This window comes from Uloborus diversus, chromosome 8 (genome assembly GCF_026930045.1).
Source record: "Uloborus diversus isolate 005 chromosome 8, Udiv.v.3.1, whole genome shotgun sequence".
NCBI classification, from domain to species: Eukaryota; Metazoa; Arthropoda; class Arachnida; order Araneae; family Uloboridae; genus Uloborus; species Uloborus diversus.
The window spans coordinates 88,419,203-88,441,945 of record NC_072738.1 but is presented as its reverse complement, the minus strand read 5'-3'; the positions used below and the strand labels follow the sequence as shown (position 1 = coordinate 88,441,945).

At 35.0% G+C, this 22,743-nt stretch overlaps 1 protein-coding gene across 1 annotated transcript in view; it reads left to right on the top strand.

Annotated features, from left to right (window-relative positions):
- Positions 1 to 22,743, top strand: part of LOC129228472 (protein spire homolog 1-like) — a 54,333-nt gene that overhangs the window by 5,590 nt on the left and 26,000 nt on the right. Inside the window, exons 2-3 of the mRNA XM_054863153.1 lie at positions 12,800 to 13,081; positions 17,632 to 17,757. Coding sequence (XP_054719128.1) covers positions 12,800 to 13,081; positions 17,632 to 17,757 — 408 coding nt within the window. The remainder of the gene's footprint in view (positions 1 to 12,799; positions 13,082 to 17,631; positions 17,758 to 22,743) is intronic.

Below are 22,743 nucleotides of genomic sequence, written 5' to 3'. Positions count from 1 at the left end.
CCGTTCAAAGCTATTTTCCCAGCCACTGATATGATGTCTGTGGTGATGAACTGTAATTTAAAAAGTTGACTCTGACGCGTGTACCTGGATACATGCAACTTTTTTTTCCTTCGGACGAACAGCTAAATTTGGTGCTTGATTTTTTATTTCAACTGTTGTTTGTTTAGTTTTAACTATAGTTTTAAAAAAAAGTCTCTAACAATTGACCTTCTTTTATAACTTCTGTACAAACAAACAAATTCAGTATGTACTTGCTTGCTTATTATGAAGAACTTTGATGGCAAGCAGATGTACGTATAGTCTAAAGTCCCACTAGGCTTGACCTACCCTCATCGAGTTTCCTACAATTGTTGCCATAAATGAAGAGTAAAAGTTGTAGTTAAAACGTTAAAGTAAGAAATTCTACTTCTTTCACGTGAACTAATCAGGGTTACCAGATGTTGAAAGGTTTCTAAAAATAAGTCAAATACCCTCATTGAGTTTCCAAAAATCGTTATCATAAATGAAGATTAAAAGATGGAAATAAAACACTTAAAGTGTGGTTGCCTACCTTTTTTGGTTCGCTAATCATGGTTGTCAGGGGATAAAAGGTTTTCAATGAGGGAGATAATTTTCCCCTCATCGAGTTTCTGGAAATTGTTGTCATAAATGAAGAGTAAAAGCTGTAAAGAAAACGATAAAGTAAGGTTGCCTACCTTTTTCCGGTCTAACCAGGGTTTTCCGAGGCTAAAATGTGCCCAAAATGAGTAATTTTATCGAGTTTCCACATAAGTTATATAAAAAATGTAGGTAAAAATATTACAAAACCGATGGTATAAGGTTGCCTAAGCAAAAGTGCTCCAATTATAGGATTGCCGCTATTCAAAATTTCAATATTGAGCCTTCGTGTGAGAAAACTTCGAAATTTCCAACGGGGTTTTAACCCGGTAACTGGGTTGAAATCACTGAAAAATCGAGCTATCGAAAGTTATTGTGCTCTTTCATGACAATGCAAAACCGTATCCAGCAGAGCCACTCATAGTCCAGCCCTCAATGCAAACCTTTGGGATTTTGAAAAAGTTTAAAAGGGAAAAGTGCGATTACCCTCTTTGTGGCCCAGACCTTTCGCTTTGTGAGTTTCACGTCTTTGCTCCTTAAAATATGTATACAAGGTGTACCGTTTTAACCTGCAAGACCTCTATTTTCGCAACCGTTAGTCCTAGATGCATACTTCCAATCGCAAAAATGTTCAAAATCAGATACAGAGTTAAGATATTGAAAATTTGAAGTGAAAACAAATACGAATAAAAATATACAAAATTTAATTTTTTATACGGGCCTCATGTCCTAACTTATGTTTAGGGAAATAATCTCCATTGAAAAACATTTCCAACACAAAAAGTTAGAAATTAGTACGACTAATATTCACCGAGTAATGAAACACAGCGTTTTGTGACTTACACCACTTTACACTCGCAGTCAATAACACTTTAATAACACTTAATAAAGTTTGGGGGAAAATATAGTAGCAATGAAATATATATAAATATCTTGTTTTTTTTTTTTTTTTTTTTTTTTTTTTTTTTTTTTTTTTTTTTTTTTAAAATCTTTTGTATGGTCCATTAAAACTTTGAATTGGAATATCTCTTTGAGTTTTTGTCGCACAAATGTCAAGTTTTTCGTGTCAGTAATAGTTTTTATTATTAGATTTATTCTCTAAATATAAGTTAGGGGAGCTAGGGTCCGTATAAAAAGTTAAATTTTGTATTTTTTGACTCATTTTTAACTTTGCTTCAAACTTTCAATATCTTAACTCCGCAACTGATTTTGCATTTGGAAGTATACATCTAGGACTAACGGTTGCGAAAATAGAGGTCTTGCAGGTTAAAACGGAACACCCTGTATATATATATATATATATATATATATATATATATATATATATATATATATATATATATATATATATATATATATATATCTGTGTGTGTATGTTTAGTTCAAAGTGATGATACTATTCGGATAATGAGGTTAAACCTGCAAGCAAAGAATGTAAATCGGACATTGAACGGGGCTTTGTAGGGAACATCGGAAATCTTGTACCACGCCTCGACGAACGCTTAGATAACGGGTTTAATCGAAATAGGGTTTGAACTTTGCTGTTGTTTTACTCAATATTTTTAAAAGTTTACTTAGATCCCTTTTCTTTCCACTTTTTCATGTGCCAAATCCAATTCACAAACCTCAGAGCGTTTAAAATATTTTTTTAAGAAAAAGCCAATGTAGTTTTTAACCGACTTCAAAAAGGAGGCGGTTATCAATTCATACCGTATGTATGTTTTTTTTTTTTTTGTTTGTCCACTCATAGCGTCTCACCTAGTGAACCGATTTTGATGATTCTTTTTTTAATGGATAGGGAATGGCTCAACTTAGGTCCCATTACTTTGTTTGACCATATTTGTTCTTTAGAAAAAAAGTTATGGGCAAAAAACAGTAAATTTTATGCAATTTCCCTATTAAATGATTTTGTAGCGAAGTTCGCACTTTTCATCCGTGGATAACGGTGGCTCAGTGGTAGAATTCTCGCCTCCCACACGAGCGACCTGGGTTCAAATCCCGACTAGGACAAAGTGAATTTTACTAAAATTTCGTTTCTACTGTTTCCCGTATTTTCTCGAATCTTCTATTAATTTCTGTATCTCTCCAAGTCTGGAAAGTTCCAGCACTTTCTCAAGTTGTATTTAAGGAGATGTAACGTTCATTCGTGGTTTTGAATAAAGATCTCGAGTTAAGACTAACGAGTATTCGCTTCATTTGGCTTTCACATTGTCTTCGCTATCGTCATCTACGCGACAATAGGAAACTCATTGTTATAAAAGTTTGGTGCCATATAACAGTAACATTAATAGTAATTGTAATGATAATTTTGAATGAAGGCTTCTCTGAAGCAAGCATCAAATTTCTTCAAGGGATATTTCGATAATGGGGAATCTGGCGCTGTCGTCTCATTTTTGGCGTAAATAATTTTATTTTAGTAACCCTGCTGATTTATAGTAACACTATGTGAATTATCAAACTCTTCCTTTCTTCAGTGCTATTGCTCCATAGTAGGGGTAAACCTAACCTGGAAGCGAGGTGATGCAGTAATTAGGATCTGCTTAGCCTTCACAATGCTACCATTAGGTTTGACTCAACTACTCTGTAGTATTTTTATCGTTATCATCTATGCCGATAACAGATGATCGGGGCTAAGTAAGAAAATACAGGATTGCATCATGAGCAACTTAGATGCTGTGGAATGTAAATTAGTTAGGAAAAACGTAATACTTAAATGGTTATAATTAAATTAACTACGCATGATTTCCAGAGAGGAACGAAGATAAGTTTTTTAGTGTCAATCGCTTAAAGTTTAACGCGTGTCAATAGTTTTTTTTTAGTATGGAGCATTTTTAAGAAAAAAATGTGAAGTTTCGTGATGGTAACTTCTTATTATTTCTGAAATACCTACATTTACACTAAAAAGAATAAAATAAAAAAATTTTGAAAAAAAAATAGAACCGACTTCAAAATTGCTCTAAAAAGTGAAAAATAATTTTATTCTTTAAACACCATCGATAATGCTTTTAAACATAATTTTTGAAGTTGGCGCAAAAACGATAGATAAAATCATTCACAGCCATAACTCAAATAAAACTATAAATTTAACCAGGACCAGTTTCTTCACTATCACATACATTATGCATTGATGACAGCATATTTGAATAGCGGTATAAATGTTTCGTTCGTAACTTTGGATGCTTTTCTGAAAAAAAATATGAACGAAGCATGGTTACACTGGATTTTACGTTTTGTTTTTGCGCCAACTTCAAAAATTATGTTTAAAAGCATTATCGATGGTGTTTAAAGAATAAAATTATTTTTCACTTTTTAGAGCAATTTTGAAGTCGGTTCTATTTTTTTTTCAAAATTTTTTTTTATTTAAATGATTATTCAGCTTAAAATACTTTTAATACCATTCAGTTATCGGCACATTAAAAAAAAAGAATTTATGAATAAATTGTGATGACTATTTTAACACCCTTTTACCGCCGTTTAAATGATTAACCTCGATTCAACGATTGTCAAGGGGCTAGAAAAAGTTATCGTTAAATCAAGGATATCGTTAAATCGAAGAGCTCGGACATTCAATGCCGTCAAATCCGGACCAGTGAAATGTATCATTAACCTGAGGAAATCCGTTAGATCGGGTATCGTTAAATCAAAGTTAATTTGAGAATTGATTCGTATGTAATCTGAGAGATTAACTGTTCAATTTTTTTACAGTAACTAGTAGCTGACGTTTTTGCTTATCCCACCCCCAACTTTCATAAAATAAGTTGTCTAATCATAAGTTTCATTGCCTTTCCCTTTTTGTAAATGCTACTAGCGTTTTTCTAGAACGAGTCGTAATCCGGTATCATCCCTAGCTGATACCGCAAGCGATGAGCTGAGCGTAGAACGACCTTGGCGTGTTCTTTCTGCTCAGCTGCGCCCCTTTTGTGAGCGGGGCGTGTGCCCGTGATTCCCGGGAATTTCGGAAACGCTCCGGTGGGTGTACAGGGCACTGGAACAGACACACAGTTCGAACGGAAAAGTGATGTTGAGTTGAGTAGTCTCTTTTGCAGGATGGTTTCGAAAAATCGGCGGCGGAACTATTGCTATTGAAATTGGCATCAATTTCGTTAGGAAAGGTCCCCCCCCGCCCCATCCTGAGGTTTTGAAGGAATTTTTAATCATTTTTAATTTTTAAGCTTCTCAACTTTAACATTTGTTTCTGATAAATTTATCTGCCTTGTGTGGAGCGTTCTGCAGATAATAATGTCACGTTGCCAGGGGAAAGCACAAATGACACGCTAACGAGATGTTGACGAAAATATTTAAAAAAAATATTACGAACGGCGATTGAATGTACAGTACAACCTCGATTTAACGATTGTCAAGGGACTGGAAAAAGTTATCGTTAAATCAAGGATATTTATTGTTAAATCGAGGAGCATAGACATTCAATGTTGTCAAATTCGGACCAGTGAGATGTATCGTTAAATTGAGGAAATCGTTAAATTGAAGTTATACTGTATTAACATTGTCATGTTTAAAAACAGAATTTGCATCAGTGAATTCAAATATGAACTTAAAGAGCACTTCTTGAAAGAAAAAAAAAACTCTTTTTGGGTTGAAAACAAACATTCTGTAATACATGACTAGTTTCATTTAGCTACTTTTGTTTCAGGAATTCATTTTAAAAAACCATATTTTTTTTAAACGTAATTCCTAACACGCTAACATGTCACGCCCATTTTTCTACGTATTTAAATACTCTATATTATTATTATTACTAGAAAATCGCCCGTCAAGGTTTGACGGGTGAAAATTGCATCTACATTTGAACGAAGCAATTGCCTGTTTGGTGATATTTTGATGGTTGAAATTTCTACCCTAATTCCAGTTAGATAGCTTTACGTTTCTTACCTCTCCTAAAATTACACCTTACCAGAAAAACAGTTAACTTACCGGATCCAGTTCCGGTTTATCAAAATAAAGCATTTCCCTGCATGTCAAACATTGCCAAAAAAAATATTATCAAGTCATAAAAAAACTTACTGAATTTTCGGTGCTTCAACAATGAAATAATGCTATCACTCAAGCTATGACACGAGTTTCATTGTTGGTGACGTCAGAGCGTGACTCGGTTAGTGATTTTTATTATATATATACATATATGAGTATTACTATTGTTAGTTAATAAACGTGCAAAAAGAAGTCACGTGGTGCTTTTTAGGCCGAAATTACACCACCGAGAATAGGTTTTTAGATTGAATGCGCATTCTTGCTGCACAACATTTGTTTTGCATTTTAAAATTACATTCATTTTCTCTACTCATTGTCGGTTTTTTTTTCAATCCTACCTCAAACTAAAAGCTTAAAAAATAACCATATTGAAAATTTCTGCATCGTGTTTTCAGAGTTATTTGGATACCACAGTTTTCCAAACATGCATTATACTTTATTTTTTACCCTTGTCCTAGAAAATAAAACAGTTAACTGCTCTCCTTCTTCAAAACTAGTTGTTGTAACCTGTTGAATTTCAGTACTCGCCTATTCCATGGCCAATAACTGTCTCAGTTATGAAATATAATTTTTCTTTACTACACACTGCTGAAAAATGAGGTGTAAATGAGTTGCCCTCTAATCGTAAATTATAACCCCGGTGTGTTTCAAATGAAATTATCCTCATTTAGCTTCGTAGGAGGCGTTGCATCAAATTGCCCCATTTCCACACTTTTGGTGGTTGCCGTGTTTTGAAACCTATTGTTCACGCACTCGCAGTATGAACATATCACTGGGAACGCTCTTTCGCCTTGACCGCTGACTAGAGATTTTCGATCAACGCATGCCAAGATCTTGCGATGGACTTTAAAGGCATTGTTTTTGAGAGGTGTTATTGTTTACGTACATTTTGTTTTACTGTTTACATGGTCGAACACAGAGCCCAATCATTCTGATATTTGACACGGGGCACATTTCTATTTCAGGGCCCCCCTAAGATTTTTTAAGACACTTTGCATGAAATTCATTTTTTGCCCTTCCCCTCCATTCCGGCTTATTTTATAAAATGAAGCTATAGAATATTTTGATACTTTCGTATTAATGCAACCATGCTAAATTTGGTGGTACTCATATCAGAATATAATATATACATGTAAAAAAGAAAAGAGATATAGTATACGATAATTATATAAAATGTGGTTAAACTTTGCCCGTTGCAGTAAACCGTAAGTATCAAACTCATCTGTGATATAACTTTTAATAGTAAATACGGACTAAACTTGGACTGGTTTTGGGATTTGCAAAAATATCAAAATTTTAAGGGGAATTTTTATCAACAAATGAGAGATTTTTTCAATATCTTGGCATTTGCAAAAATATCAATGATATCATTGTACTCTGGATTCTAATTGAAACCATTATTTATTTTTAACTAGCATGATAAATTAAGGGGATTTTGGGCCCCCTGAAATCTAAGAGGAGGGGCCTGTGCCCTGCATGCCCCTGCAGTAATCAGGCTCTGGTCGAACATGTAAAAAAATATTTAGCTTCGTGGTATAGCAGAGGTTCCCAAACTTTTCCGATTCGAAACACCCTTTGAAGGATTAGAATTTTCTCACGGTCTACCTCTGTTAGAATGCGTACGTACGATGCACGATAAACTCTCGATTAGCCTCGAAATTGGGTGGCACAAGTGACGCGGATAATAAAAATTGCGGATAAACCGGGAAAAGCTTAAATGAGTGACAAAAAAGTAAAACTTGTCCTTCCTCAAAAGTTTTGACTTTTTTCGCATCTCCAATAAACAGGGGGCTCTGCAGCCACCGTCTAATGGTGGATGAAAAAGGTAAAACAAACACATGCCGTAACTCATAACTTGCTTTGACGCTTAGTGAATGGCAGTAATTTTTCATCGTGTTTGTGGGAAGTTTTCTATTCTTCTGAGATTACATTACACCATAAACTGTCTGAAGCCTGTAATTTACCCCAAAGAAAACACGTGGAATGGAATGTTTTACCTTTTTCTTCAGAATTGTTAATCACCGCAAGGTAGCGTATTCGAGCTCTGGAGTTGCGAATTGATGTATTGATGCAAAATTCTTTCTGCAAACAGTGAGAATAGTACAGTAAAAAAAATTTGTATTTTCGCATAATAGAGCTTAACATCAAAACAAGTGTAAGTACGATGAGGAAAGCACAAAAGTAAATAAATAAATATGTCAGCAAATAATTAAATAAAACAAAAACAACTAAGCGCAAATTTACAATTTTTTGAAAAAAAAAAAAAACAGCCATTGGTACAGTAGACCTTTGTTTTACGCGAGGGTTACGTTCCACGGAAATGCCGCGTAAACTGAGGCCTGATACTAGTATTAAAGTACGGGTTTGGTTCCGTAGATAACAAAATACTTCATTCTAGAGATCAATAATAATAAGTTTAATGTGTACTTATATCGACTTTTATGCACAGCATGCATAAAGAAAACATAAATTAATTTCGTGTTCTCTTAATAAAGAGGAGCGGGTTGTGATAGTCTTTTGGCAGTCATTAAGAATTTTTCTCTGAAATTCTTTGCACAGCATTAACGCATCTATGATCATTTGCGTCATTTCCATGATAGAATCTTCCTTCACTAACAAAGCAGAAAGATCATTTCTATTGTCTAGGAATGGCTCAAAATTTTCAGTGTGAACGGTTTGGTTGTTCGTCACCGACGTCGGTATCCTCATTGGTTTTGACCTCCTTTGTCACTCCTAAAAGAGCTCTTCTTCCAGTGAGTTCTGAACTGTTTGAGTTTAATAACTTTACTTCTGGAAAGAGTTCTGGAACCAATCGCATAAAATGTCTCCAGTGGCCCAAGCTCGATTATTAGCACGACAAAATGCAGTCTATTACGTGTAATCTGTGATCTTTAGGAGTTGGGATTTTGAAAGAGAGGAAATTTTAATCTGTTTGCATTGCCGCATGCGCGTAAAACCGAAACTCATCCGCTTAAAATAAAATAAAGGTGTCAAATCTTAAACCGCGTATAATCGGAACCGCGTAAAATAAACCAGCGTAAAACGAGGGTCTGCTGTATTTGCTTTTTGCTGCGAAAACGCATGTTCCTGATTGTTGATTGACTCGCGGATAATCGGGAGTATATCTAATTGATGCCGTGGACACTTCGCGGTACCTGTAGCAAAACCCTGCGGCACTCACTTTAGGAACCCCTGTGGTAGAGACTTTTTAAATGTTTCGTGTATGGCTGTCACTTGTTTGAGAGTTGATTAATAAGTATTGCTGGGGGAAAAGTTGTTCGTTTTGGGTTTTTCATCCCTTAGCAAAAAAATTTGAGTTTTCTGTTTGTGTACGTCAAGGAAGTCAGCAAACAAGTCCAGTTTTGCATTGTTTTGGAAAATGTACTCAGGTTTCACGATATACCTTGCTCTTAATAGTTTTTCAGGGGACTATAATTTCCTTAATTCAAGGAGTCATTCGTAACAAAATCCAATGAGTTTATTTCTCAACAGCTCTGTGCAGCTTTCACGAAAAAGATACTCTAGAGATAAAGAAAAGCGACTTCAATCGTTCGTTTGGTTGAAACAAATTCGTTTCAAGTGGATGATGAATGCGAATTGTGAAATTTTACTTTCTGTTATTTCAGAGAAAATCTCCAAACATGGCACAGTGACAAATCCTCTGCAACATGTTTGTTTACATTTGTCTATACTTCCGCGAACAGAGTATTAAATCATAATCAACGCTCAACCGAGTCAATTAATAAATAAATCAACTGAAACAACTAACCAACTATCTAAAAACTATCAAGAAACAGTCTATATGACCGTTTTTTTTTTCTGATTTTCATTTCAACATTTGAACTATGTTAGATTAACAGAAATGTTTTCAATGCGGATTACAAAAATGCAAAATTTGATGCTGTTCCACAACATTTGAGTGCTATTTTTCCTAAAAATTAGACTGAATTAGGTTATTTTTGTTTCTGGAAGTTTTCTCAACTTTACACGAAGTGCAAGTACACATTTGCTTGGGAACTGTTTTGCTCTCCAATTCTCTAAATATCAAAAGGACATCATCTACGCCTTATCCTTAATTTCCAGCTTGATTTCTTATTTCACATTCTTATAATTAGAGGTTTTACAACGATTTAAATGATCTAAGAATAAAATATTATTTTATTGATTCGAAATATTCAATGTCATAGATTTTGCTTCATATCAGGGAAAAGAATTCTGATAATTTCCTCATGGAACGTAAACATTAATTTCTTAATTACCACTGTTCTTCTAGGTGTCGACTGTCTTGACAAACTTCCGCTGTAAACTCTCTCATTTTACACTAATCACCAATATGCGGCTGTCTTCAGCCTTCCAATGGTCTACCCACGTGTTCCAATGTCTCTTGTAGGTGGCATTCGAAGGTTTGTGTGATAGGGTGGTCCGTGAGATCCCCACGCGCTCCTTCCTACTGTCGTCTGCCGTGTGCCCGTTTTGGAAGGTTTTGCTCCGTGGTTATATCCCATGATGAATGATATTCGAATGGCTCTTAATTTTATTCACATGATGACGCCTACATCTCTTTGATTTGGCCTCGATTCTATCAGAGACGTATCAGAAAGCGGATAACTTGTTGCCATGGAGTGTGGAGAGGGTGTCCATCATTATGTAGAGTATTTTGCAAATCGACCCCTTAATGTTGAAACAAGTACTGATTGTAAGATTGTTTGCTATACAGGCGTCTCTCGTACAACACGGTTTCGATATTACACGGTACCAATTTACGATTATTATTACGCTGTTTCGATATTACACGGTACAAAACTTGAATTTAATACTTCATGGATATGGTGTAACACAAGCCCGGCTCTTGGGGTAGGCGGCCGCCTAGGGCGGCAGATTTTAGGGACGGCAAATTTCGAAATTGATTTTTTTTTTTTTTTTTTAAGTATGAATATCTGTTTCAGCATGTTAAGATTCACTGATTCAATGTTAAATAATAATAATGACAATAATAATAATAATTTAGAGTGTGTACCAGTGCTTGGATATGCAAAACATAGTCCGGAGTTAAAATGAAAAATTGAATTTACTTTTAGAGGCGGCAAATTGCGCGGTTTAAAAATCATTTGAGAATATTAATATCTGTTTGAGCGCCATAAGATGCACTACTTCAACGTTAAGGAAAATATAATTTAAAGTGTGTACCACTGCTTGGATATGCAAAATCCAGGATGGAATGTAACTAGAATCACCTTTTAATTCTAAACATTTTACTATTATTTTTATTTTATTAAAATATCATTATTTTATATTAGTATTATTATTATTCACTTGGGGGGGGGGAGGGGCGGCACTTGTCAATATCGCCTAGGGCTGCTGAACTACAAGAGCCGGCTCTGGTGTAACACGAATGTTATCTTTAAAAAAGATGGAATTTCATTTCTTCTTAATACTTTCTGTTAATGTTTGATAACTCTAATTAGTTTTTACTTTGTTTTTATGAAACTTGGTTTCAATACAACACGGTACACATCCCTTGATTTACATTATTTCTAAGTCTGGTATAACACGGTTTCGATATAATACGAAACATTGTTTCGACGCAACACGATACATATTGACAAGATTTTTAATATGTATATGGTTAATTCGTGTAAAAAATAAGTTAAAATGTTATTTTAAAAAAAGTCTCGTATTTCACGGTTTCGACACTACACGGAACGAATCAACCGTTTTATACCATTGACGCCTGTTTCTTGTATATACTTGGAAACTCCTTGCCTTACTAACTGAGCGGAGATTGTGTGTGTCAATTTCGGTGAAATTTTTTGTCGAGTGGAGGTCCGAGGCATTTGCACCGCAGACCAAACTTTTCGCGCGTTTTTTCTCTCTCTCTTTCTTTCTTTTGCAAGACAAATTGGACTGCTATTATCAAGTATGTTCAAAATCGGCACCTTTTTTGCTTTCAAAGGTTTTATTATAACACTTTACCCTTATAAACCCCTTATTAAAACCAATTTTAATTTTCTGAATTTTTTCCCCTTAAATTTTTAGCAGCAACGGTTAATTGAATGGTCGGTAGGAACAACGTTGGACATGCTTTTTTTTTTTAAATTCCGGTGAAATAATGTTGGTGGGATCGTTAAAAAAAGGAATTTGGGTTTCTCTTTATCCTATGGAGGAAAACGTTTATTACAGTTTAGAAAACTTGGATGTGACATTTTCTTGGCAGCTTTTTCAACTTTAATTGCGTTCTCAGGAAAAAAAAAACGCTCTCCTCTAAAATTTGTATTTTCTAACATCTAACGTTGTTCCATCCGACCATTCAATTATTTCACAATGAGGTTGCTTTCTTCAGTCAAAAGTACTACTTTTAGTCCCAGAAATTAATAGAATAAGCAAAAAAAAAAATAATAATAATAATAATAGTAATAATAATAACATGGAGCCAGAAAAACTTTTATTTTCCCCACAGTTATTTTTTATTTAGTTTTTTTAAATGTCCGATTTTGGGAAAAAGGCGTGGTCTTTATGACGTCACAAGTGATGCACTTTGGCTTGATACTCCATTGGCTCGCTGAATGTTTACGCTTTGCTGTCAACCGCGTTGCCAGTGCACGAGAATAAATAAGCGAACTAAATATTGCTCTAATGGCATCAGTGAGTGGCATTTCATCACTTGTGATGTCATGTGCAGAAGAGTAAAAAATAAAGTTGAATCTGCGCACCAATTGAAATAGTTGTTAAGAAATATTAAACTTTGTCAAGTTATTTAAAAAAAGGTTAAATCCTATGTTTTTAAGCATGCTCTTTCAAGGGGAAAAAAAACTTTAAAATTTCGGAAACAACCCAACTCTATCAGCAGAGGTGCTTGTGGTCCGAAATTTTGGAAAATTTCGAAAGTTTTGGATTGCTACTTCCGAAAATTTTAGGCTGATAGTAAATTTTTAAACTGAAAAAATTCAAAAAAAAAAAAAAAATTAAATGTTTTTTCATGATGTCAATGATTTTTGTATGGATATTTGAGGAATCGATCTTGAGGAAATTTTTATTCTGTCACTAAAAAATTCGGTTATTTTTGAATCTCTGTGTACATTTCAATGTACGAGTAAAACTCAAAACCAACAAAAACTGGAGTTGTCCCCTTCTTCCACCACGGTCTTTAACTGTTCTGTTTTGTAATTGCTTCTCTTTCTGAAAATTGATGTTAATTTTGAATCTTTCCATGTAGTTGGTAGCCACCTTAGGCATGATCATCTTCAACGTCCTCGACTTCCGGTTGCCACTGGATGAGGAGCGGAAGCTGAGTCGCCCCCTGGAGCAGCTGATCGAGCGGATGACGTCCTCCTACCCCAGAGGGGAGGAAGATGGTGGAGAGGAGGAGGACGCCGCCTCCCAGAATGCGGATGAGGGCATCGAACAAGATTCTGGGGAGGATGATGAGCGGATCATCATGGATTCGGAAGATGATGGCAAACTGCGGAAAGGGTTCTCTCTCCACCACGTTATGGAAGTAAGTGTCGATTACAAATGCCAGCCGATTTTGAGACTGACTATGTATTTATGTTCAACTGGGGCAAGATATTGTTTCCAAATTGGCTACATTGTCCGAGGTAGGCTCTGTGTGTTTACAGTGAATTGCCTCTCTTGTTGGTATCCATGGTAATGATGCCGTTGACAGACTCGCCGTGGAAAGCAGTAACCTTTCCATTCTTCCATCATCAATTTTAAGAGTCTCAGAGGTTCATTCCATATTTGTTGACAAAATAAAATCAACTTGGAGGATTACACCTAAACACGATTGGTACACCGCAGAGAATCCTGGATTGTCGTTGCAGAAGACCTGCTCAAGACTTACCCAAACTGCCTTAGCTAGGCTAAGGTCTGGCCACATTAGGTCTTCGACGGTTCCACCAAGGCTTTTTTCTACTTGCCCACGCTCGGCTATTGCCTCTCCCTCTCATATTATTTGCTGTATCGGTGCCTCTGTGAGGCAACTGTCGGATGAGAGTGGGATTATCTTTGATCTTTTAGTGCGACATGATCTTTTAGACTTCGTCTAGGGGGTCTAGACCAAGGAGATCAGCAACACTACACAAATGCCGGAAATTTTTGGTTATGGAAGTTTTTTTTTTTTTTTTTTTTCCGGCAGCCTGTTTTAAAGAGATATTTATAACTATACTTCGTTCATGGTAAATTCACTTCCGAACCCTCGTAGGCTCAAAACACACGAGAATTTCTTTAAGCTGTCTTGAGGGAGATGACTAATTTGACTTCCCAATGCAAACTGAGCCTCCCTTATATCCCTTACAGTTAAGAAAAATTATATACGACCTAGATCTCGTGATTCCTGTGTTGAAAACATTTCGCAATGTTAGTTGATACATGACGCATTTCTTGTTTAGTAAACATTTTAAGGACTAGAGGAAATTTTTCATGATTTTTGCATACGTAGGTACTTTGTAGAGAAAAACAAAATTTTAACAAAAAAAAAATCTTTTGTTAAACGTGGAAACAGCAGCACAAATTCTTTAGAAAAAGTATTTCGTTTCAGTCGTTAGAGTAACCATTGAAAAAGACGCATTGCTGAATCTGTGGCATTCTAGTTTCCCAGCCTACTGCTCCCCTTCGAAAAATGCGTGATAAATGTTGGCTCAGGAAGAAAACAAAATTGCTTGCTTTTAACTTCTAAAATCCCACAGATAAAGATACCGTTCATTTACTTCGCTTCAGTTCGACGAACATCTAAACGATAGTAATTTTTTCCTGTGAAATGCACGGATCGTTTTCCGTTTATTTTGTTACGCTGCCTTTGATTAAGGGCTTATTTTCGTTCATACCATTCATTTAGACTTTAAATAGAAACCTGCTTAAACTAATGAGCTCCAGTTTGTTGTATGGTAGGAAGAGACAAATACAGAATCAATACAATTACCACAGTTCCGCTTCATCCGATTACGAAAGAAAGAAAAAATGCAGACTCTTTATATTACAGCTATCAAGAATTGCTGCTGGTAGTTCTACACGTTAGTATGAGAAACACTGAATACCTTCTTCAAATAAGAAATTACAGGGGTGTGGCACAGGACGATGGGAAGCCTCCCGCCTCCCTCCCCGCCCCCCTTTAAAAAAGACCATCCAAAATGAGATTTAAAAGTCTTTGAAATAGATTCTACTCTTAACAACTATAACGGCGCAGTCTGCGCCTTACCCCCCCCCCCCCTCCTCATGGGAACCCCTGAATTATATGGCTTGGAATGACTTATTGGGACTCTAGTAACGAAGATAAAAACCGATAGCATTATCATTTTGGTCAATCTAAACAACTGCGAAAGATTGGCCACAGCATCTACAAGGGGTGATCAAATGAAAAGGTACGAAACGACATAAAAATGACCCAGTTAAATATTTGCATATTCCGCCATCGGAGAATGTAACGAGACATCTCGGGATGCCGTTGGAGGCTCTCATTGGGATCGGAGAATACGCGGACCCCGCTTGCGCAAGAAAGAGCAAAGGCTCTTATAAAAAGTGGCGTGTAAATGATGCGACAGTACGTATGAGGACAGGATGGCGTTCGCGTTGCAAAATTCGACGATTGAGGAGCAGCGAAGTGTTATCCGATTTCTGACAGTGGAGAGTGAGAAACCGGGCTATTAATTGGCGGATGGTCACCGTTTCCGGGGAGAAATGTGTCTCTGACAAGTCTGTCACTGGAACTGGAAATGTTCAAATGGGAGACGTTGGACCATCCGCCTACAGTCTGGACATGTCTCTCTGCGATTTCCATGTGTTTGGGCCCCTGAAGAAACACCTGAAAGGGAAGCACTTCAACTCAGACGACGTACTCAAGGACACTGTGAAGGACTGGGTCTCGTCACAGTCACAGGAATTCTGGGAACAACAAATCCTGCGGCTTGTTCATCAGTGGGATCATTGTACTTAGGCCTATGATGCATATTTTGAACATAGACTAATAATAAGAGTAGACCGAGCTTTCTCATTCTTGCTGATAAAGAAAATTGGTTCATAGATGTATCATGTGACTAGTGGAAGGGCTTGGCGAAGACTTTGGTAGCATGGTTGCTAGATGGCAGCATTATCTATAGTTTGGCACTCGACATGTATTTTAAGACAATGTGTTTTCATTAAAAAAAACTTCCAGGTGCAGAGATTGAACTGTTTTTCTTTTAGTTATGCATTATTTTGACATTAGTAATAGTTTTTGATCAGTTTTCGGTAACTTTTATTTCATTTGGAGCTGTCAGCGTTGGCGTGAACGAAATGACGTAAACATTTTGCGTTAACGCAAAAATTTACTAATCGGTATCTTAAATTGAAACTGTAGGTAAAAATCTTACCGTTTGCTGATTCTTCTTGGTCGCTTGCATCTTTTATTGCTTAGAGAGTTATTGAAATTGACTAAAGAAAATGCACAATGCTATCTAAACGAAAAACTCACTATATTAACAAAATATTTACAACTTAGAATAACAAATTTACAAATCGGACTCCATAAAAGATCATTCTTCCGTGTTCCATCAATTCTATTTATTTCATTTCGCGCTGGCGTTGATCGTCTGCTACGATTAACGCCCGCTGTTGCTAGGATATCCACCAGTCACATGGTTTGGTTTATGAGCAGCAAAAGGGTTGCCATAGCTCGGTCTACTCTTATTATTAGTCTATGATTTTGAATGAAGCCTGCATTTGTACCCACCGTGTCGTTTCGTACCTTTTCATTTGATCACCCCTTGTATTACAGAACCGTACTTGCCAAAATATGCCACGGGGGCACTTATATTTTTTGCCAATCGATATTTTTTTTTAAAAACGTTTAAGCAAGCTTTCTTTCCCCCTTCTAGCGTCTGTGTGGTGGGGAGGGAGGTGAACTACCGAAAATACCGCTACACTGTGTGTATCTAAGAGCAAAAATGGTCAAATGCAATGCAGAATTAAGATATGAAACGTTTGATGCGAAAAAGAATATGAAGTCTAACTTTTTATATGGTGTCTATTTCTCTCCATTCATGTTTAGGAAAATCACAAGCATCAAGAAACAATTCGAACACCAAAAAAAAAAAAAAAAAAAATTGCTATTAGTTCGACAAATGTTCACCGAGATATGAAACGAAGCGTTTTGAAATTCATACCACTCTACACTCGTGGTTTTCAGGGACCATATAGCGGCTGTGTTATGGCTATTCAAGACTGATTGGTACGAAACATGGACGAAACTGCGGTCTGATGTTGTAACCGAGCTCTTCGGTATTTGCTTGTATTTTCTGCATTAGTTCCGGCTGTGGGGCGGTAATTTGCAGCTTAATACCACGATATTAGCATTTAGGTTCAGCAGATAGTAAATAATTGAAAGGAGGCGTTTAAATGTTATATTCCATTGCGCCGTCTGATTAGTCCCATTTTGACAATTTCTCAGATTGATATTTTATTGAAAGTATTAAATTATATTTTTAGTGTTAAACAAGAAGCGCCCATGGCTTAATTAGAAAGCTCGCAAAGAGCGTGGGTCACAGATATCCCATTTTAAATCTCGATAGAGAGTTTCATTCTTAAGTACTGATCATCTCTCATTGGACTGCTACTGAAAAAAATACTTTCTGGTTCATTTAGTAGTACATTGCCACGCTTAGTTTCTGTTGTGTTGAATGTTGAAATTACACTGTCATCGTGTATGGGGGGGGGGGGGGGGGTAGTTTAAAAAAAGAAAAAGAACGAAAAAGTGCCATCTATATAAACCAAGCTTTGTTAGACTTATGTGTTTTAACAAAACTAGATTTAAACAACAACAAAAAAAAAAAACTATAGATCATAACTCAGGTATCGAAGCATTTTCAACGTAAGCAACCTAGCTGTTACCATTATTGGGGTTAAAAAAGCAATTATATGACTAATACATATAAAAAAAGATCAAATAAGAATAAAGCTTTTTTCATGTTTTTTTTTTATGTAACTCCACTGCAAACTATTGAACTTCTGGTATTTTCGAGTGTTAATATGATTATTAATGCATATTATGAATAATAGTCATGGTATTTCCCCCAGGTTTGCGCAAGAAATTTAGTATGTCCCGAGCAAGCAGATTCTCATTACAAAGCCGTCTGTCGAGCTCTCGTGGCCGAAGTTCTGGAGCTTACCACATTTCTTGAAAATATCACAAATAGAACACAGGTATGTACCATTTCATTATTTAGATATCTACATTATTTTTAATGTTATTTGGCTTTCTCTGTGCGCTTGATTAAATTTTATCACGCTACAATCGGATTATTATTTTTCTCAAGATCATGTAATATAATGCTATGTTATTGATTAAAAAAGAAGCTAAGTTTATTTAGAGTACTTTCATCATAAGATATATTGAACATTAGATTGAACAGTTGCTAAAACTCGCCTAAAGCTTATGGAAAAAGCTAAACTGAAAATGAAAATAGCAATAAAATAATACAACGATAATCAAAACTCTTGAGGTGAGCTTCAAACGAGGCAAAAACTATCTGAATAAAAAAAAAAAATTCATTGTACACTGCGTGCAGAGTATAAAAAAAAGTGTCAGAAAGCACTGAAATTGAACGTAAAAAGCGTTTTTTTTTTTTTTTTTTCACTGGTTATGATTTCGAATCATGTATTCGAAGCGAGAAGGCTGAAGACTAGTTTCACTGATCAGAAAAACATGGATATTGGACATATACTTTCATGGGTATGGTACGGCAATTGAGGGTTATTGCTCAGTGTTCAATCAGAACTCTGCAAGCCATATGTTTAACGTTGTGCAAAATATCCTCGGGTAATCGGATGGCCCGTCATTTCGACGTTTTCTGGCGAGATGTCAAAGGGTGTGAGCCTCCTGACCCCCCCCCCCCCCTAAATGATGGTTATGGTAGTCAGCAACCCAAAAAACAATTAGTAAAGCTCTAATTGGTGCAGATGAACCATTCATTTGACCAAACTTTCTTCTTTTTAATCATATTTTTCTGGTTTCAGACTTCTTAATTACTTAATCCTCATCAGAAAATCTGGAAAAACTCCCAGTTTTTCCACGTTTTCACGTTCGTATAGAGCAACTGGTTAAACCAGAATCTCCGGTAACTACCAGGAACGTCTAATAAATTACCGTTTAGACAATCATATATTAAAATGTTCTATGGACACACACCGCACTAACGCACTGCCGACTACTGAACTCAACAAACGTCATGAAATCAATCACCTGGGTTAACAGGGTTGCGGTATTCCAACATACTCAATGTATTATACAAAAGTCATTGATTACTAAAAGCGCATTTTTACTGCTGCAACACAATCATTATCACTGACCCCTGAATATTTATGAACCGAAAAAGGAAAATTCAGCACAAAATGTATGGTTTTTTTGTTGTTGTTTTTTTTCATTCTTTAGAATGAAATACACGCAAATACAAAGAAATTTTTTTTGAAAAGACTTCTTTTGCAAAGAAAAGGAAGAGACGAAAATACGCGTTAATGAACGCAGACAATCCAAACTGTCTGCGTGATTTTACATTTTATATACCCGTAATGACGTCAAAGGAGCGCAATTACGTAATACGGCCTTTCCGAACGTCCCGAAAAATTTATAAAGAATTTGGCAACAATTGTCTGGAAACAGAAAACAAACATGGCCGCTTACATCAGCATTCTTCTTCCGAATGTAAACAATATGTCTTATCAAACAACAGAATTTCAGGACAGGATTTTACCGCGCAGTAGACATGGAATTATGATTGCTCTATATTTACTAAAAATATTGATGATTCGGCTAAAGTGTCTGAAGCCTCGATAGGAAGAAATAAAAGCGAAAAAAATGCATTTACAATGTTCAAGTTTTCCAAAACGAAAGTTTCTTGCTGGAAAATATTTTTTCAAAACCAAAGGTGAACAAGCTGGATGATCTTAACATAGCATCTTTTGGGAAGCATTAGAATGCATGAATCTTCACTGTTGAGTATGACGAATGTTGAAAAATCAAGCCCATCAGTTGGGGGCAATTCCTATCCCCTGGCTTTGAGAAATTATTGTTGTATTTGCACAATTCTAAGTAGGCATGCCTTTTTTTTTTTTTTTTGCGAACCTAGGAAATTGTGAAACGATTCTGGGACTTGTTTCTATTTGTAATATTGTATGTATGTTCCACCTTTTGAAATAGTGGTTCAGTAAATTAGTCATCAAGAAAAAAAATGTTTCATTATTATAAATTGCAGCATTTTTGTTTTGTTTTTTAAAATAAAAAATCACAACATTTAAAATCTTATGTAAGTATAATCAGTAAATTAATATTTTAAAATTTTTATATTAAACTTTTATGATTCCTTTCATGGGCTTTTTCTTTTTAAATATCTAGGGAACAATAATGACCATGATGGGCATTAAAAATAATGTTTGATACCATTTCGTTAAATATGATTTTAAAAATAAAGGTTTTTTTTTTGCAATATCAGTAGTTAAAGGTTATCTATGTTAAATCTTTATGTGTTGAAACCGTTTCAATTTTAGCATGTATGTTTCTTTGATGCTATGAGGGGCGAAGCCAGAGGAGTGGGGGAGGGGCAGATGTTCTCCCTAGAAGAGGACCTTTTGTGTGTTTATCTCTAATGTCACCAAATATAATTTTAAATTATATTTTTAGGACTTCAATTTCAAAAATTCTTCCGGAGAGCTGCTACATAACTGCTTTTCCCCCCGCGCATCTGGCCATAAATGGCATGAAATATTCTCTTTTTTTGGGAGGGGGAGAGGGGCTTTAGTTTCAAGCCATTTCCGGGGTTTAGCACTGCCGAAGGGGGAGAAAGCTAAAAATCACTGTCTTGTTGCGTCAATGCTTGCCCCTTCCAAATGGCAATTCTGGCTATGCTCATGGATGCCACATGTGTGCAATATTAGCAGTTAGTTGCAGTTATGTAGCAGGGTCATTCCATGTCAACTCAACACACCCATTTTACCTCACCCCCTCAGATTTTGATAAAATTTGGCACACATATAGTGGGCACTAAGAATAACAAAAATACAAAATTTCAAATTTTTATCTTGAATAGTTTTTTGTGTACAGCCTTGTAAAGTTTTCAAAAAATCGTGAAAAAACTACAAACAAGCAATTTACAAATTGCTCTAAAAGCTGTCAAAATTGAGTTAGAGAGGTGGGACCGGTGTTATTTTGTAGCTTTTTTAATGCTCTTTTAAGAGATATGCAACATGTCCTATGTAGTAGTAAAAAAAAGTTTTTTTTGGTGCAAATCAAATTTTTGATTTTTTTCAAAAAGTACCACTTTTAAAATTTTCAAAAAAATTCTATAAATAGACAGTACTTTCATAAACTTCCATGCAAAGTTTTATGATGGGATGGTAATGGGATCTATGCCAAAAAAAAATATTACTGACCCCTATTTTTCTTAAATACCAGATTTTGACCAAATAATAATTATTTTATTGTAGTAAAATTAGTGATGTAAAATACCTGGGTATTTATTTTTAGGGGTAAATACCCAGGGTATATACCCGGGTAAATACCCAAATTGAGTATATACCCGGGTATTTATTTCAAAAATTTATATTCAACTAAAATACTTTTCTGTATGTATTCCACTACGTACATATATAACCAACCATATACTAAACAATAAATTTTTGCCCAAAAATTGTATTTTGATCACATATTCAAATAATTATTGTGTAAAATAACTTAGCAATCTAATACGATATTCGCATTAAATGTGCTGGATATGCCTAATCGATGTTGATAGCCAAATTTCAGATATAAAAAGCCATTCTACAAAAGTAAAAAGCTTAACTGGTTACAAAAAAGCAAACATCAATTTTTTAAGGTCTTAGTCTTTTATAACCCAGTAATATGTCCCTGCATGACATCAAAATGTAACAAAATGCAGCTCAATTTTTTTATTAATATTTATTTACCTATATCCTATATGCAGAAATTTCCTCTAAACCTAGTTCAAGTGTTTAGGTGTATTCTGCAGATAACGTATCAGTCCTTAGTTCGCTTAATTCATTTTGATATTTTAACTTTCACTTCATAATTGTATTTCAAGCATATGTATTGAGCGTGAAAAAAAATAGAGACATTACAGCTGATATGCTTTAATTTAAAGAGAAAAATAATTTAATACTAAAAATAAATGCAGTACAACATAAATGTTAGCATAAAACTACTTGATTGTTCCTTTTTCAGTAAAATGTGTTTGAAGATGTTTTACGGTTTATGTTTTTTTAAAAACAAAATCATCCTCTTTTGATATCACCTTTTTTTTTTTTTTTTTTTTTTTGCAAGATGCCCAGTTATTAGGGAATTTGCCCTGCCTTTGGATAAATACCCAACAAAATATTAATTTTCCCACCCTACATTACTATTTGCGTGTATTAAAAATAGTTTGAATAAATTTTCATCATGAAGTACCAAGGAGCAAATGCAATTGAGCAAGGCAACAGAAAACAATATTTTGATTTTTTTTTTTTTTTGCTTATGAATGTGAAAACTGTTTATATTTGCCAGGTTATGACTTAAACAGCAATAAAATAAATAACAACATAGTCTTAATAATTTCTCAGTTTATTCTTCCAAACATCCCTCATGCTTCCTTATTTTTTTCCTTTTGGATATGACTAACCTAGATTGTGAGTTTGAAATTCTGAAGTTCATCATTGGATTACTTATACTTCTCCAATTATGACATTGAAAAGAAAGATTCTTTGGTTCACAATAGGTTTATTTCATAATTTCATCAAATCTTTCAATAAAAATTAATATAAACTGTGTTATACATATGTATGTATTGGTTTTACCAATTATTTCATATTTAGATTTTTAAAAAAAATTCCCATTTACTTTTTGCTTTTTCGTAAAATACCCAGTTTTTGGGTATTTACCCAGGCCTTGGGTAAATACCTGGGTAAATACCCAAAAAATATTTACCTACCCACTGGGTATTTATCCGATCCACATCACTAAGTAAAATATATTGTAGTAAATGCTTTCATGACAGATATGAATGTATTGTACTTTAAATTCTTCTTATAAAAATATTAGTAAAAATTAAGGCAAATAAAATACCAAAATTTAAAATTATATCAATTTATGCTGTATGAAATACAAATACAATAAATATTTACAATAAAATTTTCATAAAA